Source organism: Gopherus evgoodei, chromosome 2 (genome assembly GCF_007399415.2).
Source record: "Gopherus evgoodei ecotype Sinaloan lineage chromosome 2, rGopEvg1_v1.p, whole genome shotgun sequence".
Classification (NCBI taxonomy): domain Eukaryota; kingdom Metazoa; phylum Chordata; order Testudines; family Testudinidae; genus Gopherus; species Gopherus evgoodei.
In genome coordinates, this window is record NC_044323.1 from 258,068,882 (window position 1) to 258,089,209 (window position 20,328).

Sequence of the window (20,328 nt, forward strand, 5' to 3'; positions counted from 1 at the left end):
CCTGTTGGGGTCTGTCCTGGGTCTAGTACTTTTCAACATTTTCATTAGTGACTTTGATAATGGAGTGGAGATTATGCTTATAAAATTTGTGCATGACAGCAAGCTGGGAGGGCTTGCAAGAACTTTGAAAAATAGTATTAGAATTAAAAATTACCTTGACAAATTGGAGAATTGGTCTGAAGTCAACAAGATGAAATTCAGTAAAGACCAGTGCAAACTACTGCATTTAGAAAGAAAAAATCAAATGTACAAATACAAAATGGGGAGTAACTGGATAGGCAGTAGTACTGCAGAAAGGATCTGGGTGTTATAGTGGATCACAAATTGAACATGAACCAACAATACGATGAAGTTGTGAAAAAAGCCAATATCCATCTGGGGTGTATTAACAGAAGTGTTGTATGTAAGATGAGGTATATGATTAGTCCACTTGGCACTGTCAGGGCCTCAGCTGGAGTACTGTGTCCGGGTTTGAGTGCCTCATTTTAACAAAGATCTGGACAAACTAGAGAGAGTCTCGAGGAGAGCAACAAAAATAATAAAAGGTTTAGAAAATCTGACCTTTGAGGAACGGTTTAAAAACTGGGCATGTTTAGTCTAGAGAAGAGAAAACTGAGATGGCAAGTCTTCAAATATGTTAAGGGCTGTTATAAAGAGGACAATGATCAGTTGTTCTCCAGGTCCACATAAGGTAGGACAAGAGAATGAGCTTTATCTGCAGCAAAGGAAATATAGGTTAGATATTAGGGAAAGCTTTCTGACTTAAGAACTGGAAAAAGTTATCAAAGAAGGTTGTGGAATCCCTGTCATTGGAAATTTTAAAGAACATGTTAAATAAATACCTATCAGGGATGGTCTAGGTTTATTTGGTCCTGTGTCACTATGGGGGAATGAATTCATTAGATGACCTCTTGAGGGACATTCCAGTCCTACATTTCTATGATTCTGTTATTCATGCATGGCTATTTTTATGACAAATAATACAAATTTTCCAGTTTTAAATTATGTCGCTCCTTTTTCATACTCCCAGATGCCTTGTTGTGAAAATTACTTGGTCTAGACACATCAATCTTGAGGAACTCTGGCCTCATGAAGCAAATATATGCAAGATCCAACAGAGTAAATTTCTCTCATTTAGTAACTTCACTATTCCAGCTTCCTTATCCCTCCAAATCCCACAGGACCCATCATTGTCATTCTCCCTCTGTTTCTCCATGGGAATGAAGTTTATGTTTATACGAAAGGGGAGTTATTTTATTCTTCAATTGGTTTTTCTCCTGTTTTGAGGTAAATGAAAACTTCCTTGCCTGGGATAGTGAGGGGTTTTGTTTGGTTGGTTGGTTGGTTGGTTTTTTAACAGAAATTTGTCCATCTTTAAAGTAATTAGCATACACGAAATCAACACAAACAGCTTTGCAACTTAAAAAAACATAGCAATTTCAGATGTTTTCCTTTGGGACCACTCACAAAATGTTCCTGATTATTAACTAGTATGTTAATTAGCAAGTAGTTCAGTTGAGTTCAGCAAGCCAGTCAGGCAATGTAAGGTTTCAAATTCTAGTCATTGATATTATGCCAATCCAGTGTTCTTTATAGAAATCAGGCTGAAAGAAGGAATTAAATGCTTTGAAAGCATTTGAGGATCTTATCCTAGTGGAGGAATTCTCTCCAATTAAAAATTCTGATACTTCAGACCCTCAGCTTGTTTAACTTAAGCTTTAAAAATCCCTTTGACTTACTCGTACAAAATATCTCAATTTCTTGGACTTTCTGAACCCAGGGCATTGAGGCTAATAACAAAACTTTCTTTGCTCAATGATGAAGTGTTACTTGAGTAAGCAGAATTTAAAAAAAAATCAATCCAAGGTTACACTTTGCAATTGTTTATGTACTATGTTGGTATTTTGTGTGCATACTGTTACTACTCCACCTTAATGATCTGCCTTAAAAGAAAGAGATGGCTGCAGCGATCTTAATTCTGTCTCTCTATAGGAAAATACTAGATGTTGTTGCAGGTATGTTCTTAAATTATGTGATCATTTAAGTTTCAGACATAACAGCAACTAGCACAAGTCTGCATATACTTTACATTATATGCAAAGATATTTGTTGGTTGTTTGGTCCAATGATAGTTTGTACCTTGGTGGTGTTGCCTAATTCACTGAGTGGTTATTGATTATTGGTTATTGCTTACATTGATTGTTAAGGACTTCCATTTAATCAGTGATTGAACCTCTAGATTTGAAACGTTCTAGTACCTGAATCAGGCACATCAGAATTAAGTTTAGTGTCTGGTTGGGAACCCCAAACTTACACAATGACAACATTCACATTGAGGGAAAAGCTTTAAATACTTGTATTAGTATAATTAATAAAAACACAAATGTTCCAAACCAAATGAGAATGCAGCTGTAATATAAAATTAAGGCGCTGTCCCACACCATACCTTACACACACTTACCCCTTCTTGTGGAAACTTAGTGGTAAGAGACAGGCAGTCATCCATGGCATGCCATACAAGTCTGATGGTCACAATCTCAAGGCCTACGTGGTGACTGGGCCTATTATAGGTCCTGGTGACGGCTATGAATATTCATGTAGATGCCCAGCTTTCTTTATCCATAACTGACTTCCTCACCATAATAATGTTGAGGTGTCCTTATCCTATAGGTTAATATATTAATGATCTCCACTTAGCATATACATCAATTCATTGCGAAGGCAAGTTTGTGTTTGTACTTTTTTCAGATGTTCCTATCCTAAAATATCCAACGCTGACCTTAGTTCATATTCCTGTGGTTGCCTGGTACAAAAAAAATCTCCTAAGCATGATATTCCCTGTTCCCCAATAACTCAGAGTCACTTTTGGGTAACTCACTTATGCTAAGGTTCATAGGCTTCAAAGCCTTAAGCTAAATACTTAAGGTAAATATATTAGGTGTAGGCCTGTAGGTTTCTTGTATTAGTGTGATATAAAATATCTTTAAACTAGCTTTGTGGGCTACAGTGATTCCTTCAGAATACCTAAGGGCTTATCTGAACAGCAAGGTACTGCACGGCAAGTCAGGGTGTGAATCTACAGCTCAAGATCTTGCCATGCAGAAATGTCCCATGTGCACACTGTTACAGTGCACTGAAAGTCCTGGAGTGCAATTTGGCATTACTACTACTTCAGGGGTGGCCAACCTGTGGCTCCGGAGCCACATGCGGCTCTTCAGAAGTTAATATGCGGCTCCTTGTATAGATACTGATTCCGGGCTGAAGCTACAGGTGCCAACTTTCCAGTGTGCTCAACCCCTGACTCTGCCACAGGCCCTGACCCCACTCCACCCCTTCCCACCCCCTCCCCTGAGCCTGCAGTGCCCTCACTCCTCCTCCTCCGAGCCTCCTGGACACCACGAAACAGCTGATAGGGAGGGACGTGGAGGCGCTGATCGGCGGGGCTGCTGGTGGGAAGGAGGCGCTGGGACCGGGGGAGAGCTGATGGGGACCTGCTGACGTATTACTGTGGCTCTTTGGCAATGTACATTAGTAAATTCTGGCTCCTTCTGAGGCTCAGGTTGGCCACCCTTGTACTACTTGAAAGTGTAGAATGGCAAGCCACACTCTGAAATTGCACTGCATTGAAGCAGTGCCCACACAGCTGTAGATTCACACGCAGGCTTTCCGCACTCTAAATTGACATGTAGAAAAGCCATAAATCTCACAGTTTTATCATGAATCTTGTGATATTTGGTGTTCCTATTAAGGGTCAAGTGATTATGTGAAAATCACAGATTTCATTAAAAAAAATACATTTCTAGACCTCATGTTTATGGGGAAAAGCATGAAAACATGACCAGAGCAAACCCTAAAGGTTCAAAATCCAGAAAGCAAACAAAATGCATTCCAAAAATATATGATGCTTTTAGAAATCTCATGATTTTTAATCCCATTTCATTATTCTGTGTGGGTCTGACTCTAGATTTTTGAACATTTTGGGTTGGCAGTACTGTTCCTTTGACCCACCAGAGCATGCTAGACCTCCAACAGTCATTTAAAAGATTGGTTGCATCAGGTTTTAGACTTTTTAAAAGTGTGTCAAAGTCCCAGTTGGAGGGTTACATTGATTGTTTCCTCCATCATACAGCCTTTATAGATATGAATGCTCCAAAGCTGAGAGAGAGAATCTTATTCAAACTCCCTTGCTATCTCTGTTTGGAGCCCAAAAAAGTCCTGCTTTACATCCTGTTTTGAAAGAACAATCATTCAGAATTCTTACAGATAATACCTCAGTGATATGCTATATAAATTATCAGGAAAGGAGTCTGCATTCTCTGATGAAAAGAAGCAATTTACGTGGGAGACTGAGAGGAAGTAAGTTTTTACTGGAGGATATTTCCATCAGCTATTAATCTGAAGGACGTGAACTGCAGAGTAGCTTGAACAGTTTCATTTACAATCCCCACGAATAATCTGTTATATGAAGAACATTTGTCCCACTTTTGACATGTAGGTACTTCCTGAATCCAGCTGGAAAGTTATTGCACTGCAAAGATGCAGAAATTCTAAGTGGCAGGTACTTTTAAAACATTCTAATTAAGACTTCTTGTCTGTCTCTTCCAGTGTCATTAGGAAGGTTCATTTTAAAGCAGCAAGGAATCTGAAAACCTCATCCACTATCTATGCTTAGAACCTTTCCATTATCACTTAACTCTGTCTCACAAATAGGATCAAGCAAGTATACTCGCAGGTGATCTGCATATTGTGTCAGTGGCCTAGATATTGAAATTCTAGGGTGTACAAATAGTGATTTTTCTTTCAAGAGGCCTTGCAGTCCTCTTCAAAGACAACACTTGCTACTAGAAAAATACTAGTACCTGAAATAAGTGCTGAGTATGCTATTCAGCAACTAGGCATGTTCCTTTTGTGTACCACCCAAGTCTGGGTCCTGAAGTTTCTTGAGATTTACAGGGTCACAGATCATTTCCTTTCTTTATGGCCAATCAAGTACAAAGTACAAACAGGCACAGTCTATTCCTCTAGAAAGAAAGTGCTTTACTAATTTACTAAAAGAATTAGTCACATCTAGTATCCATTATCAGAGCCAGCTGAGATTGGAATTAAAAGGACACTTGATTGAGACGTATAGAATACTGAAAGTATAGTGAAAACTCACCAGACACATCTGTTTCTTCTATTCCATAATGCAAGAATAAGAGGACCTTAGCTGAAAGTGAAAGGCTGTACATTTAAAGCTGCTAAATGGCAATCCTTTTTATGTAGTATACAGTAAACCTGTGAATTCATTGCCTCATAAAATCTTTAAAACAAATAATTTAGCAAGGTATTTAACGCATTTGACAATTGTATGATCATAAATAACATTTGTAAGCTAAGATAATGGTAGAAGAAATTAATATTCATGCTTCCAGGCATAAACTGATCATGTCTGGGGCTTGAAAAGAAGTCCATCCCTCACAGTCAGTGAGCTAGGGACATTCTAGGATTATGTACTTTCCTCAGACATAACAAGAATTGGTTACTGCTAGAGGCACAATACTGGAGTAGATAGACCAACAGTATGATCTGATTTGGCACAATAGCTACAGTATAAATAACTACAGTAACTGTGGGACCTAAACTTACTCGAGGGGCAACTAATAATGATGAAAATACCATGACAGTGATTTAAATGTATACATAGTACCATCCAGGAGAATCCAGAAGTGCTGTATAAATGTTACAAACTGTGGGCTAGATTGTGGACTTTAAAGCCAAAGGGTGCTTAAGAGGCAGTACAGGGGCGGAGAGAATGTCAATAGGGGCAAAGGAGGAGAAGCCACTTCTATAAAGGAATGCAGTCTTCTCCCCCTCCCACCCTCCAGTTTAGGTCCATCAGCTGGTGTGTCGAGGCGAGCACCACCCTTTTCAAGTTGTAGGGAATCATGGACTTGTGCACAAGGGACTGGTAAAGAGTCTTTATTGTTCTCTTCCTGCACTCTTTCACAGCCATGAAGAATGGCCAGAATCTGTCCTTGGGAATAATTTCACCCAAAACGGAGATGCAATCGCAATGGAAATGTTGCCAAAAAAAAGTGTACAACACTACACAAGAGTTTAGGACAGGAGGCTAAGAATACTGTATCCAACTGAAAGGATGGGGGAATTTTAGGTTAGTAGAATGTACAGTGATTCCTGAATTAAAATTAGACTGTGATACACGGCTAGCACTCCTATTCTTGCAAAATGTGCCATAGGATTTTATGTCTATAAATGGTCAAGACTTCAGTTTTACATCCCATTTAAAAAAACACCACCTCTATCATAGATACTCTGTTCAGATACCACTGTGTTGCATTCAGATAACTGGATAGCAGAACCATGATACAATGGTTGGGCATTGGTTAGGAACTCAGAACGAAGAGCACCACTTATAGAATCACCAACACAGCGTTACTCCCTTCAGCACTTGCTTTCACTTTAGAGCTCTCTCATCCAACATCTGACCATAGCTGATGTGGTGAGTTGAGATCACAGCCTGAGGCTGTATAGCTGCAAATAATGTCCATTCATTATAGTTCTGCTATTGTTCAATTTTTTGTTCCATAAAAAACAAATTTTGTACTTGTAATGTGGAAAACATAAAACAAATTACTGCTATAATAACATCCAACTATTATCATTCTTATCTTGAATCCAACAATCACACATAAAATTGGATTCCTTATGAACTACTGGATTTTATTTAATGTTCTCACAGTTGGTTTGTCAACAATCAACTCATCTCTTCATCAGAACTGGATACTGAGTTTCCTGTGTTTGTTTCTTAGTTTTGCCTAGCCAATTCTCTGTATTTGTATTCCTTTCCTTTGTACTTTACCTAGAGTTTTGAAGAACAGAAGAATCTCTTCTGTGTTCCCATCAGTAAATGTCCTTGTTTATGCAGAGCAACTTTCTGCATTTGGCTTACCCTACAGATCTCAAGTCTGGAAACTTGTTTCTCCATGTGTTATATACCTCTCTTATTTCAAGCTACCAACATGATTTTTCCTTTGTCTCTTAAAAGTAATTCTTTTAATATGGCATTCTGGAATTCCATGTTTATTATCTTTCAGTGGGTAGCCATTATCTTTAAATTAGGCTTTCATTTTGAAACAGGTGTAAATGATAGGCCATGGAATTAAAATTTAGTAAACAATTCTGTTGGCGATGTATTAGACAGTATAGAATGCAGCTTGCTGTCTCTTCTGCAGGCCTAACCAAGTTTGTTGTGCTTTTTCCAAACCTGAAAAACATACTCTCTTTTTTTCTGGAACAACACGAAAATCTGTGAAGGTTTCATGAAATTAAGTACAAAACACATGCTATATATGAGTCACTTCATGAGCACATTTACTTCTCAAGCACACATTGCAAATCTGCAAGCAAAACACAGCAGTACAATCATCAAATCCTCAGGCTACTGACTAGTTAGGCCTTCCGTACTTTTGTAGCTGTCCTTAGATCAGGGTGGGCAACCTCTGGCATGCGGCTCGCCAGGGCAAGCACCCTGGCAGGCCGGGCCAGTTTGTTTACCTGCCACGTCGACAGGTTCAGCCAACTGTGGCTCCTACTGGCCGTGGTTCGCTGTCCCAGGCCAAAGGAGGCGGTGGAGGCGGCGAGGGATGTGCTGGCTGCGGCTTTCCACTGCCCCCATTGGCCTGGGACGGCGAACCGCAGCAAATGGGAGCTGCGGTCGGCCAAACCTGCCGACACAGCAGGTAAACAAACTGGCCTGGCCCGCCAGGGTGCTCACCCTGGCTAGCCACGTGCCAGAGGTTGCCAACTCCTGCCTTAGATATTGAGATGCTTTTACCACTTCTTTGCTGCTTAGGACATTTAAGTGAATGAAAGGCAGACACTGAAATGGTTTTTAAGGGGGCAAGCTGCAACTTTATTGACTTAACACCACCGCCATCCATCACATACCAGGCGTTTAACGGGGTCTGGTGCAGAGTTACATGGCTGCCATCATAAAACTAATAACTCAGGGTAGACCTCATTACCTTTACTCCCTAGGACACAGCTCATTTCTGAATCCTTTAGCCTTCCCTTGCTGGGAGGAGTTGAGAGGACCAACCGGGTACTTCGGTATTTGAAGACTTCAGGCCCCCATACAGGCACAACATCCACCAGCTGAAATCCTAGGTCTCATTTATCTATAGAAGGAGCTGGTCCTTTTAGCCTTTGTCCACACTGGACACCAGCTGCAAGTTTTGGCAACTGCATGTTCCTATATTTTCGTTTAAAATTCTGTTTTGAAATCCTAGTATTGGTTACCCCAACTTTGCCTCCACATTGCTACAAGGAAAGCAAACAAAAATGCTATTGAGGGCAGGGTATGTATTCCAGCACTCTTACCTACTATAACGTTTTAACTGAACCAATTTGAATATGCTAACAACAAGCTCAGTTGATGCTGACCTGGCTGGTTAGACGTGTGCATCTTTGAAAAGTTGACAGCACTTAGAAATTATCTATCTTGTGTGAGTTTACTTCCACGTTTCCCACCATTTTGATACAGCTGACATAGCTCTCTCTCATACCCAGAGATTTTGGTAGAAAGCAGGATCTTCAATTTTAATTGCTTGAAAACTGGACAGAATTTGGGATTCAATTCAAATATAACATGCATGTTTGTAAAAGCATACTTACACTGGACTGGCTTGTTTTTGAATAAATTGGCTACACCTCCAGTGAGGCACAGCATAGTTTCTCTCATTGCATCAAAGAAGTTCTTATTTGCAAAGAGTCTTGTTGATGCAGCTTAGTTCTGATTTTTGAGGGGTGTTCTGAAGAGCTCCAGGGAGATTCTTTGCTCGGTGATCTGAAATCCAAGAGTTTGAAAGTCATTTTTTTTTTTTTTAGCATTTAAACTGTTTTTCCCTCCCACATCCAGGTTAGATTCTAGGAAGCTCCACCCTTTTAAAATGTATTTATCAGTTCTTGGAAGTAAAGGATGAGAAGCTAATTTTCTCTCTCATTTATTATATTCTTCTCTATTAAGCTTACAGATGGAATATTTAAAAATCTGGATTTAATCTTTTTTTTTTTCTTTTGAAAGCAAACTGTTTCTGCCTCTCAACAGAAAGTATGATTTGAGATGAAAAATTGCAACTCGAAAGTGGTAATAGCATTGAATCAAATTGTACTAGAGTAAAATCAGCAATTTCAGTAAAATTTTATATATGTCTAATTAGTTTTTTAAATGTTCTTTTCTAGATTGTGTTCTTAATTGGTTTTGGCTATGTTTATGTGGACATTGCTCATCGCTGTGGTACAATAATAATAACTTTGGCACCAGAAGGAAGACCAGGACCTGTCCAGATCAACCTGAACAGGTATATAAAGCACATGGAAGATCATAAAAAATGTTGGTAAATTTAAAAACTTATCCAGGGAAGTCATTAAGCCCTGTAAGTGTGAAGTGACTTATGAAATCTGGCATAACTGTTTGTTTTGTCTAATCCCACTGCATACTCAGTGGCATAAGTTTAGAGCACATATTATGTTTTGTATATCACAGTAAAACATGACAATCTAACATCTGAGGTCATGTCACTCTAGGATAAACACTCAATGTCTGGTATAATAAACAGTACTGAACTGTTCATTTTAAAGAATTAAAAATAGTTTCCGTTGTAATTTTGAGTGTATTCACAAGTTTAAAGTTTATGTGGCCAGTTCCTGCAGTCCTTACTCTTGCAAAATTCCCACTGAAATTGGTGGGAGTTTTCTTCAGTAATGGCTGCAGGAATGGCCCTATACACAGTAGTTAACTGTGCACTCCATCATCTTTATAACACTCTTCCTTAGAAGACTGTCTCCCACTGTTAGAGCATTGCTAAAACTTGGCTCTCAAATCCATTCAACTCTAATTATAACATCACCTATTTATAACACTCAGAATTCTCGGCTTCCAGAGATGTTACAACAAGAGAGGAATGTGTGTTTGCAGAGTTTTTATTTGAGCTATAATTAAGGATTAATCTCTAAGAAATTGATCACCCAGCAGCACTAGCTTTTTTGGGAAAACAAGATACCAGGTCAAATCAAGTAAAATTACAAACTCATGTTTTCCTTTCCTCCTATCTAGAACTCAGGAGCAGACCATTATATTTAAAATGTTCATCAGCCAGGCAAGTCTTGCAGTGTTTGATGAAATAACAAATCATAAAATGTCATCTGAACTTCTGCGGCTTACAGTGGACAACCTTTTCCTTAACATGGCACCAATGGCCAGCTACTTGAGATCCCTGTCTCATGAATTCCAGGGAGAGACCTCCGAAGGTCTTCTTCAGTTTTATAGTCTCCAAATATATTGTGGAGACTTGCAATTGGACAACCAGCTGTATAATAAATCCAGTTTCCATTTTGCAGTCCTGCTGTGCCAGGGAGAGAAAAATGAAACCATGCGGTGGTCCAAAGTGAACAACCTCATTTTATCCAACAAAGATTTGGACGAATATAAGGAAAACTGTTTCATAAAACTCTGCATCACTTTATCAGAGGAACAGAATTTCTTGTTTTGCGTTAATGACCTCAACTTCGAACTGAAACCAGCGAGGCTGTATGTGGAAGATACATTTGTTTATTACATTAAGACCTTATTTGATACATATCTTCCAGACAGCAAAGTGATTGGTCATTGCATGAAAACCTCAACTATTACCCAGATACTGCCTGAACAAGTGAGACAGCATGCTAAAGCTTTAGTCAACCCAGTGAAGTTAAGGAAGTTAGCAATACAACCAGTTAACCTCTTGGTCAGTATCCATGCTTCACTAAAGCTGTATATAGCTTCAGATCACACCCCTCTCTCCTTCTCCGTGTTTGAAAGGGGACCCATCTACACCACTGCCAGACAGCTCATCCATGCCTTGGCCATGCATTATGCTGCGGGGGCACTGTTCAGAGCAGGTCAGTATTTTTTCCTTACACTTAGAATTGTAACATTTTTATTATGTACCAGTATCCAGTAATTCTCTCACAAGCTACTTACTACAGTAGCTCACAAGCTACTTACTACAGTCAGATCTGTTTTTTGTGCTTTAGATGGTCCTGCAAAATTACTATAATAATCTAAGAAACATTTGATATTCTGCAATATGATGGGGGTCAAATAAAATGGTGGGGCTGAAATTGATGTACATTTAAAGCTGTGGTGAATGTTAGTTGGCACCTGAAGACTTTTCCAAAGCCCTGTAAAAACTATTGTAATGTATTCTGTCCATTTTGGTTTTTGTCGTCTCATATTATAAATACAATCAGAATCAAACTACGAATTCCCAACATGAACTCACAAAAAATAATTTATTTAATCAAATTATTCAATAAGTTGCAATGCATTCAGAGCAAATTATACCACTGTACGTTGTTTTCTTGTTAAACCTTTTGGCTGCTCTTTATGGTTAGGAATCTGTCTTTCTTCACAGAGCCTTCATGCTAAACTGGCACACAGATGTTTATTGTCCTTTGATCCATGAAGTATGTAGTTTGCTGTACTGACTTTTTCCCACACAGAATCGATAGTGAGCAATTAGCCTCTTAGATTAATGGATGCATTCTTAAAATTCTGTCTCCCATAAATTCATAATAAAGTGTCTCAGTCTCTTCTACACCTTAATAGGCCTGGGAATTTGTAAATGATCACACACAGTTAATGTAGAACTTATTGCAACATCATATTTATTTTCCTAAGTCTCTAGAGTCAGATTTTCCAAAATCTTATTTTTTCCACTTTTGCTACATACACAAAGTGTGTACACAATTATGTACCACATTTTCATGCACAATTACCATGATTGTGCATGTATATCAGGTATTTATAGATGAATATAGCCAATGAGATGTCTAACTGGCCTTTCCCATGTGCAAATATCTGATTTGTAGAGTTGATCATGCCATAATGGTACACTTGCATGTAAACATTTTTTTTAAATCAGGCCCCTGTAGTACTAAAGGAGAGATTTGGCTTCCTGCTAAATTAAGAGCCAAATTACAGTCCAGCTAATGCAGTGGCACAAGACGCCCATTACCTCCATGCACCAGCTATCCATATCACAGGTACCAATGTAGTAGGGGAAGCTTATGGACTGGAATGGTCACCTTTGGGATTTGGAGTTAGCCATCCCACATCCTCCAAATAATTAACCGGAAATGACAACTTTGGTGGCTTGGGCTGTGTTTGAAGGGAATGTTGGTTAAAAATGTTTAACACTGTCACATTGCATTAGCAAAAGTCATATGGAAATTTTGAATTTTATTAGCCAAAATGTATCCCAATAGGTTGCCTATTAAGAGAATATGGTGGATCTTTGCTAAGACATTGTAGTAATAGTTATTTCATGTTAGTAGATATAAATACTAAGTGCCTTCTGATGTGTAGTAGAATAAGGCTTATGAAACATTGTGAAATTTTAATATAGAATTTGTGAATTTGGTGGATTCTGCTCAGTTCCTCATTTCTCCCCATATACACAAACTTCCTCCCACACTTACCTCCTTCATTAAAAGGGCTTGAGTCATGGTGATCTGACCTCTAGGCAAGATGCTGGATAAAGGTCCATTGAGAGCCCATCAGCTTCACTCCAGTGTATGGGCCAGAAAAGGTCGCTCATGATGCAAAATACCTCTATTTCTCTCTCCCTCTCTCTCACTCCAAGGTGAATTTGCTGCCTTCCCAGCCTTGCCAGAACCAACAGCTCATTATTCAAAGCCAAACTGTAGTGCACAGTCACTGGAATGCCAGGTTGTCCCAGAACTTTGTATTTAAACAGTTTCAGCCCTGTCTATCCGTAATAGTTGAAAAAGCTGATTGGCAGTGTGTGAGCAGAGTTCAGGCAAGCTCAGTACCCCACACCTCAGACTGGCAGGGTCCGTCAGTTTTGTGGAGAGGGTACATGCTCTACCCTCTGTGGGATGGACCATCTTAGGTCATTCACAAACAATCTGTGGTCAGTGATCAGATCAGCACTGATCATTTCTCGGGGATCTGCATCCATTCTTCATCACCTGGAGAACCATTGTTTTGATGATGGGGGGGGTCTCTGAGGGAGAAGCAGCTCCTGAAAGGGCTCCATTTCCTAAAACATTTGAAAAAACCTGAAATGCACAAATATGGTAGATGTAAATGATCAGTGCAACATTATTGATCAGAAAGGATCCTGAGCAGATGGCGCATACATTCCATCTGTACACCACTGCCAGCCTCATCCTGTTTTCCATCACTTTATACAGTGGCAAATACTTTTTTATAGAAATATTACACTGAAGCGAGATAGCAAGCCCATGCTGGAGCAATAAGAGCTCCCAATAAGAGAGGGCTGCCAGTAAGACACCTCTGTAGGGCAGCAACTGCAGGACTTTTGCCAACATCCGAAGGTTTTCATTCCAGATCTTCTCCTGGAGTTGCCAGTTGACTGTACTTGGGTTGGGTTTTTTTTGGTTTTTGGTTTGGTTTTTTACCTCTCCCTCATGTCCACTATGATCCCTGCTTTTTATCTGTAGTGTACTGTACCTCTCAACTGACAAAGCTGAAATGGGGGACAGATTCTGCAAGAATAATAGATTTTCCAGGAGCTTAAAATGATAGCACGAGATTCATTTCTTTCATATGAGTAACATTTTCTCTCTGCTCAGTTTCATGATTCAGCTTTACTTAGGAATGGCTGTGAGGAGTAACAAAGAAAGAATCTGGAGAACAGGAACCCACAATGATGGGGTGGGAATAAGGAGACCAAAGCAGTTTCACGGCCCTCATTAGAAAGACAAGAAGCAGTTCAGTCCCTCTTTTACTCTTCTGTCCCTATTATGTATCATGTAACTCTGGCAGCCCTAACTGAAATCTGTGATTGTGAGACTGGCAGAGCAGGCAGTTTCCAATGAGTCTATATTGTTGTTTCTGAAATAGTCTTGATGGGCTGCTGAAAACAACAGTTATGGCAGCACCATCTCTTTAATAACCTCCTGCCAATCCACCAACCTGAAAAAGAAGAGACCTGCAAAGCAGATTTACAATAAGACTCACAACAGAGCACTATACAGTGGCCATCAGACTGTCCTCTGGCAACCCTGTATTTATATAGGAAACCAGATCTCCAGATACCTCTCCTGGGATATTCATAAGGAATACTCCCTTATGAGTAATCTAATCAGCATGTATATGTCATTGCTGTTTACACAACTGTACTGAGAAAAAGACATTTATCTGGCTAGAACTAGGCTCAAGAAGAAAGTGGTCAGCTCAGAAGGGTTGGGGTGGATGAAAAATAACTTCTCATGCACTTGTCAAAAATCTGCATCCCCGTTTCCAACACCCCATCAAGCAATTGACCTCCATGCTCCCATAAGTCTGTACATTGAATCGCTGTAAACTGGCTGTCATGATTCTCTCACATAAGGATGAGAAATCACTATGTTGCCTACAAAACAAGCTAAGCCTCCAGTACTGTTGCTCCTAGTTGTTAGAATCTAGCCTCCATCTCTCCACGCACACATTTAGCAGAAATACGGGAGGCTCGTGGAAGGAAGTCATTCCAAAGCTATTTGTGAGTTTGCCAAAGGGATTTCTTTGATTTACAAAGTATGAAAGATTGCCATTTCTGAATTCATAGTGGATGAGTTATTTCCCGTGTTTTGCTCAGAGGAAGTTCATAATGTGGTGAATTCTAGTGTAAAAAAAAAGTGTGTGGGGGGGGAATTAAGGAATAACTTTTTCACAACTGCTGCTTCCACAATTTTTAGTGAATGTAACATTTGTCTTATTTCTCCTCACAGGCTGGGTTGTCGGATCTTTAGAAATTCTCGGAAGCCCAGCTAGCTTGGTGCGAAGTATAGGGAATGGCATAGCTGACTTCTTTAGGCTCCCATATGAGGGGCTAACCAGAGGCCCAGGAGCATTTGTCAGTGGAGTTTCCAGAGGAACAACATCATTTGTTAAACACATTTCCAAAGGTAGATCTTTCACTTCATTGCTCCTATTTCTGCCATGTTGTCATGCATTGTTAAATAATGTGTTAAAGTTTAAAATGAAATTGCCTGCAGCTTTGTTTGCCTTGTTAGATTGCAAAGAAATGCAGGGAGGATAACAAAGCTCATACATAATGTCTTATGTATTAAACAGATCACTTCTTGACTACAGTATGCTAGAATGTTTCAGAAACTTCAGAATTTTAAACCTCCCATTGGGGAAACCAAGATTGGCTTGGCCATTATTCCATATGATAACTACAGAAATATTAAAAGTGTTCAGTACTTCTGCTAAACATAAGAAATTCTAAACTACGTTGCCTCATCATATTTATTGTTTCTAAAAAAAATGTAGATGCAGTTGTCATAACTTTTGTAAGTACATTTTGACGTGAAGGCAGATCTGAATTTAAAGCACAGCCAGCTTTTCTTTTACAAGGATACATAAACAGTGCCATCTTGTGGCTTAACAAGGTCAGCAACAGAAAATGAAGTATTAGCTGTTTGCTAGCAATTCAGATTCATACAAGAGAAGCTCTTATAGGATCATTTTATGAAACTTGGTTGACCTTTCCATCCATCCCCGTTATGCTCATGTCAGACTTGTAATAGTTTGGGAACCAGGGAAGGATATGTGGATGAGCTGTACTTGTCGCTAGTAAGGCAGGCCTGGTGAAGGGCAATGTAAAAGGTCTGATGTGCACTAATGAAGCACATTGATGTTGCTTAACAAATAATAATAAATGTATGTTACACATGGGCAGCTTATTCAGTTGAATTGCTGTTCTGTTGGTAAGGATAGCTCAGTGGGACTTAGACTAAAACAGTCTGATCCACATTCAAACATATAACTGTGTTTTTAGGTACACTGACATCAATTACCAATCTTGCAACAAGTCTTGCTCGGAATATGGATCGTCTGTCACTGGATGAGGAGCATTATAACAGACAAGAAGAATGGCGAAGGCAGCTTCCAGAGAATTTGGGAGAAGGACTGAGACAGGGGCTTTCCCGCTTAGGCATCAGCCTTTTAGGTAACGTATTGTTACCAATTTACTATAGTTGTACTGGATATTTATGAACTACTCATCAGTCTTTTGTACAGTTGCATGCAGATTAGCGACACAAAGGCCAAAACTTTCTTAAATGGCCACAGAGTTACTTATATGAGATATTGTTTCTGTTTATCCAGAATTAAGGTGAGTTTAAATACTGTTTTTCCTGTTAATAATAATTGCAGATATAGAGTAACTTCATATTCTCATGCTGTTCTTGTGAAACACTTCTATTAGTACATGATGTATAAGTCAAAATGAAAGTATAATTCTGTATTGGGCATGCTGGCTTGTAGGCAAGTCAGCACAAAGACGTCATCATTCTGATATTTACTTTCCAGTGAGTAATAGGAAAACTTTCTAAAACTGATTGTGTTTTCTATTGCACAATAGATATCAGAGATGCTTGTTTTTGTTTGAAAACCACTTGAGCGTAGTGCAAATGTCAAGTAAACTTTGATGAACAATTCTACTTTTGCAAAGAAAGCCAGATTGGCCTGACTCGGTATAATTATATTAGTCAAGCAGCCAAATGGTTTGGTCAGAGGTGAAGATCACTATGGATATTTCAAAATATTACATAGAAGTTTGAAAACTAAACTACTCTGGAAAATCTCTGAAAGGAAGTTTTCTAGTTAAAGCATTCAGGAACTGGATTTTGTAGGGTACTTCTATTTGTCACACTAGCAAAGGAATGCCAAATTGTATTCTTTGGCAAGGTGCCTTAGTGCATATGAAGGAGTATGAATCCCTTAGAGATCAAAGTGACCGAAAAACAGTCCAGAGCAAAAGGTTAGAAGAGATGAGCTTGACAGGATATGTCCTTGTTCCTAATCATCAGGACTATACGCAACTCCTAAATTTACAACCACAACCCTGAAAGCCCCAAAGAGGAAGTGGTAAAATGTTACAAGTTCAGGTTAAGTTACTGAAAATTATTTTAAGCAAAAACAGTAGATGATATGAAGCCCTGTCATTTGATAATGCCTGTAACCTGGCAAGCTAGTGTCCTGAGAGAAGATGTGCATGAAGCAGCAATTTCATATATTAGTAGCCACTACCCAATAGTAAACTGGTACAGATATTGCAACTCATAGGCAGTTTAGAGGAGGTTTTTTTATTTGGGATGGGGGCAGTCATGTTGAGTAGCTGGATAAGAACATAAGAACATAACAGAAGAACATAAGATTTCACTTTGCGTCAGTCCAGTATTGGATGCTGGTGAGAAATAGTTTGGTGATCTTAGCTCAGTCACAAATAAGACCACAGGCCAATGTGATGGCCACCCTTTTGGCCAACACAGAGGTGATTGAACTGGGGAACTGCAGAGCTAAAAGCATGAGCTGCTACAACTTGAGCTAAAGAGCCAGCACTCTGTCCTTGGGTGCTGTAACAACTAATATCCTCTGTGGATTGGCTCATACAGGCGACCTGTAAGACACACATACCAGTGGTTTACACCACACTTGTCACAAACATCCAGGCACAGTGCACTAAGTAGCCTAATATCTTTTTGAAAGGCTGCAGTGGTTATGTGGATACTTCTGGGTTTATGAAAATAGCAGGAACTAGAATACTGGAGCCTACTTGATTACCCAAGAACTCAAACATTATGTTGGAAATATGAGGTTATTAATTTTGCACTTAAACAGTATTCCTCTAAGTACCAAATAACGTCTTGCTTTTAATTGCTGCTGTTCCTCAAAATACGGAAGAAGAGCAGCAGTTTACATGTTGGCTTAAACTGCAGTTGCAGCGCTGTTTTATTTTAAAATTTCAACGGTCCCAGGAATAAGGAACTTGTACTCTCTGTCTCCATGATTCTGTTTACAAATTCTTCACTGCTAAAGTAATACCTACTATTCTTAGCAACAGAAATAATTAACTTCCCAAATAAATACCTGTGGTTACTCTAGGGGAATTGACAAGTATGGAGCTTGTCAGTATCAATGAGGAATCAGCAGACATCACAATTGTATCAGACACAAATCTTGATTTTTTCTTGATAACATCAAAAAGACTGATTCTCCTATTAAGTATACAAACAGTAGGCATCTAAGTTATGTGCATAATACACATAAATTCCAGCTGCTACAGATACATCATAATGACATTTCTCCCCTGACCATTCAGTTTTAGGGATTTTAGAAATCCCTCCAAAACAGATTTGGTTGGAGTAAAGTGCTGCAGCACTGGTTTGCTTTTCCAGCACATTTATAGAACGCTTAAAAAAGTACCTCCAGTGTCTTTCTTGTACAGTGAAGTGAAATGAAGTGGTGCTGCTGTGTTCTTTTCTCTCGCAAGCAGGAAGCATTCAGAATGAATCTAAAGATAGGGATTTCTAGGTCCTTCGTAGAAATAATTTTGATGATTGCATAGATTAATAGAAATGAAAAAAACATGGAAAAGACCTATAGGATGAGATGATCAAAGCAGCATAATATGTGTTCCAGTCACCCCAAATGTGCAGACCGTTTGGGTAATTGCATATGCAAATAGCCAGTTTTAGTCATATGTGTGCACAATTATCTGATTTACATATGTATTTGTGGTAATTGCACAGAAAAAAATGAGTGCACATTTGCACACCTAACTTGCTTAACAATCTAGCTCATTATGGCCCCAATTCAGCAAAGCACTTAAGCACGTGCTTAAGTGCTTTGCTGAATCAGGGCCAAAGTCATGTACTCTGTCTCCTTCTCAGTGCAAGTTGTTCCCCACAGTGCATTCTTAAGTGCTTCGTTCTGTCTAGTTCTAAATGACTCAAGCACTGCCAGGGTGTTGTTTGATTTGATTGTTATCTCTGGCTCGCAATTTTCTTATTTTCTAGTTACAAGGAGACTGCTGGGTGTTTTCTGTTATATTTTTGATATCAAAAGAGTCTAGGCATTTTTTCTGTGGTAGATCTCAGTATAAAAGTATATGAAATATAAAAGTGTAGATTGTGGTATTTGGATTATAAACTCCTGAGTGCAGGGGGCCATGTCATCTTTTGCGTTTTGTATAGCGTTAATCACACTGTCATGCATTAAATAAAAACTAATAATTATGTGAGAGAGAATATTGATGCTATGGGATCAGTTTCAAAAATGTTGGCTCTGGTGAAAGACACTGCATAGAATCAGCTCCTTTTTATGAAATGGAACATTTTTGAGTAATTGAACAGCTGTCTAACCCTAGCGAAACAGACTTTTCAGAAAAACTGAAGGAGGACTGTACACTCCACTCACGCTATACTTCATGCTAGCAAGCAATCTTGTTTAGTAGTATTAGTAGACTGTAGCATGAAGAAACTAATAATTTTGTAGTTAGACAATGTGTAAAACCTGGCTTTTGGAAGCTGTGATTTCCATTACAGACAACCCAGATTTGAAGAAGAGCTCTGTGTAAGCTCAAAAGCTCATCTCTTTCACAAAAAGAAGTTCATCCAATAAACAATATTACCTCACCCACCTTGTCTCTCTAAACTTTATTATTCACCATAATAGCGGTAGTATTACAGTTGCATCCATTGAGATCAGGGCTCCATTATGCTTGGCTTTGTACCTACAAGAAAGTAAGAGACAGTCCCTATCCTGAAGATCTTGCAGTCTAAAATCCTAATCCAGCAAATATTTATGCACATGCTTAACCGTATTCACAAGTTGGCCTGTTCATTTCAATAAAAAAGCACATGTTGTTTGCAGCAAGGCAACCACTTTCTGACATGTTTTCAGAAACCAGAACACTTGTGTCACACAACTGACAAAAGTACGCTTATGTCTGTACTGCCAGCTTTTGACTCAGTAGCGACACATGCATTGTTTTCATAGTGGAGGATTTTTTCCTGTATCATATTGATCTAAATGAATGTATCTTGAATGAAACACAGAACAAGTGGCATTAACATTCACTATGAGCAAAAGAACAGCTTACATAGATTCTATGCCATTTGACTTTTCTCTTCACTCCAAACACTGTTCATCACTCTGAGCATTCGTTCCACTGGAATGTTCTGTTTGTTCCTGGCAAGGAACTTCGACTTGCCCTGAACACACATTTTGTAGTTATAAAAATACCACTTTTTTTTTCAGTCAGCAGGGATACAGTATAAAAGCAGAGTAATCAGGTTGATGGTTGGCAGATGTCATAGCGGTTGTGCAATTTTTTTGGTGTGGTAAAGAAGGGAAATGGGGTTTGCTTTTATTGTATTGGGAGTACAGGAGAGTGGCCTGGCAATGAAGGGCCTGTGAAAGAGAACAGGAGGCAGTTGGAATGAATAGACAATAAATGGGGGCCAGGG

At 39.1% G+C, this 20,328-nt stretch overlaps 1 protein-coding gene across 5 annotated transcripts in view; it reads left to right on the top strand.

Moving 5' to 3' along the window:
• The window catches only part of VPS13B (vacuolar protein sorting 13 homolog B), a 928,813-nt gene that overhangs the window by 891,501 nt on the left and 16,984 nt on the right, over positions 1 to 20,328 (top strand). For all 5 annotated transcript variants that reach the window (XM_030553556.1, XM_030553553.1, XM_030553555.1 and 2 more), the window contains 4 exons: positions 9,244 to 9,362; positions 10,118 to 10,941; positions 14,800 to 14,976; positions 15,855 to 16,025. In XM_030553556.1, the coding sequence (XP_030409416.1) occupies positions 9,244 to 9,362; positions 10,118 to 10,941; positions 14,800 to 14,976; positions 15,855 to 16,025 (1,291 nt within the window). The remainder of the gene's footprint in view (positions 1 to 9,243; positions 9,363 to 10,117; positions 10,942 to 14,799; positions 14,977 to 15,854; positions 16,026 to 20,328) is intronic.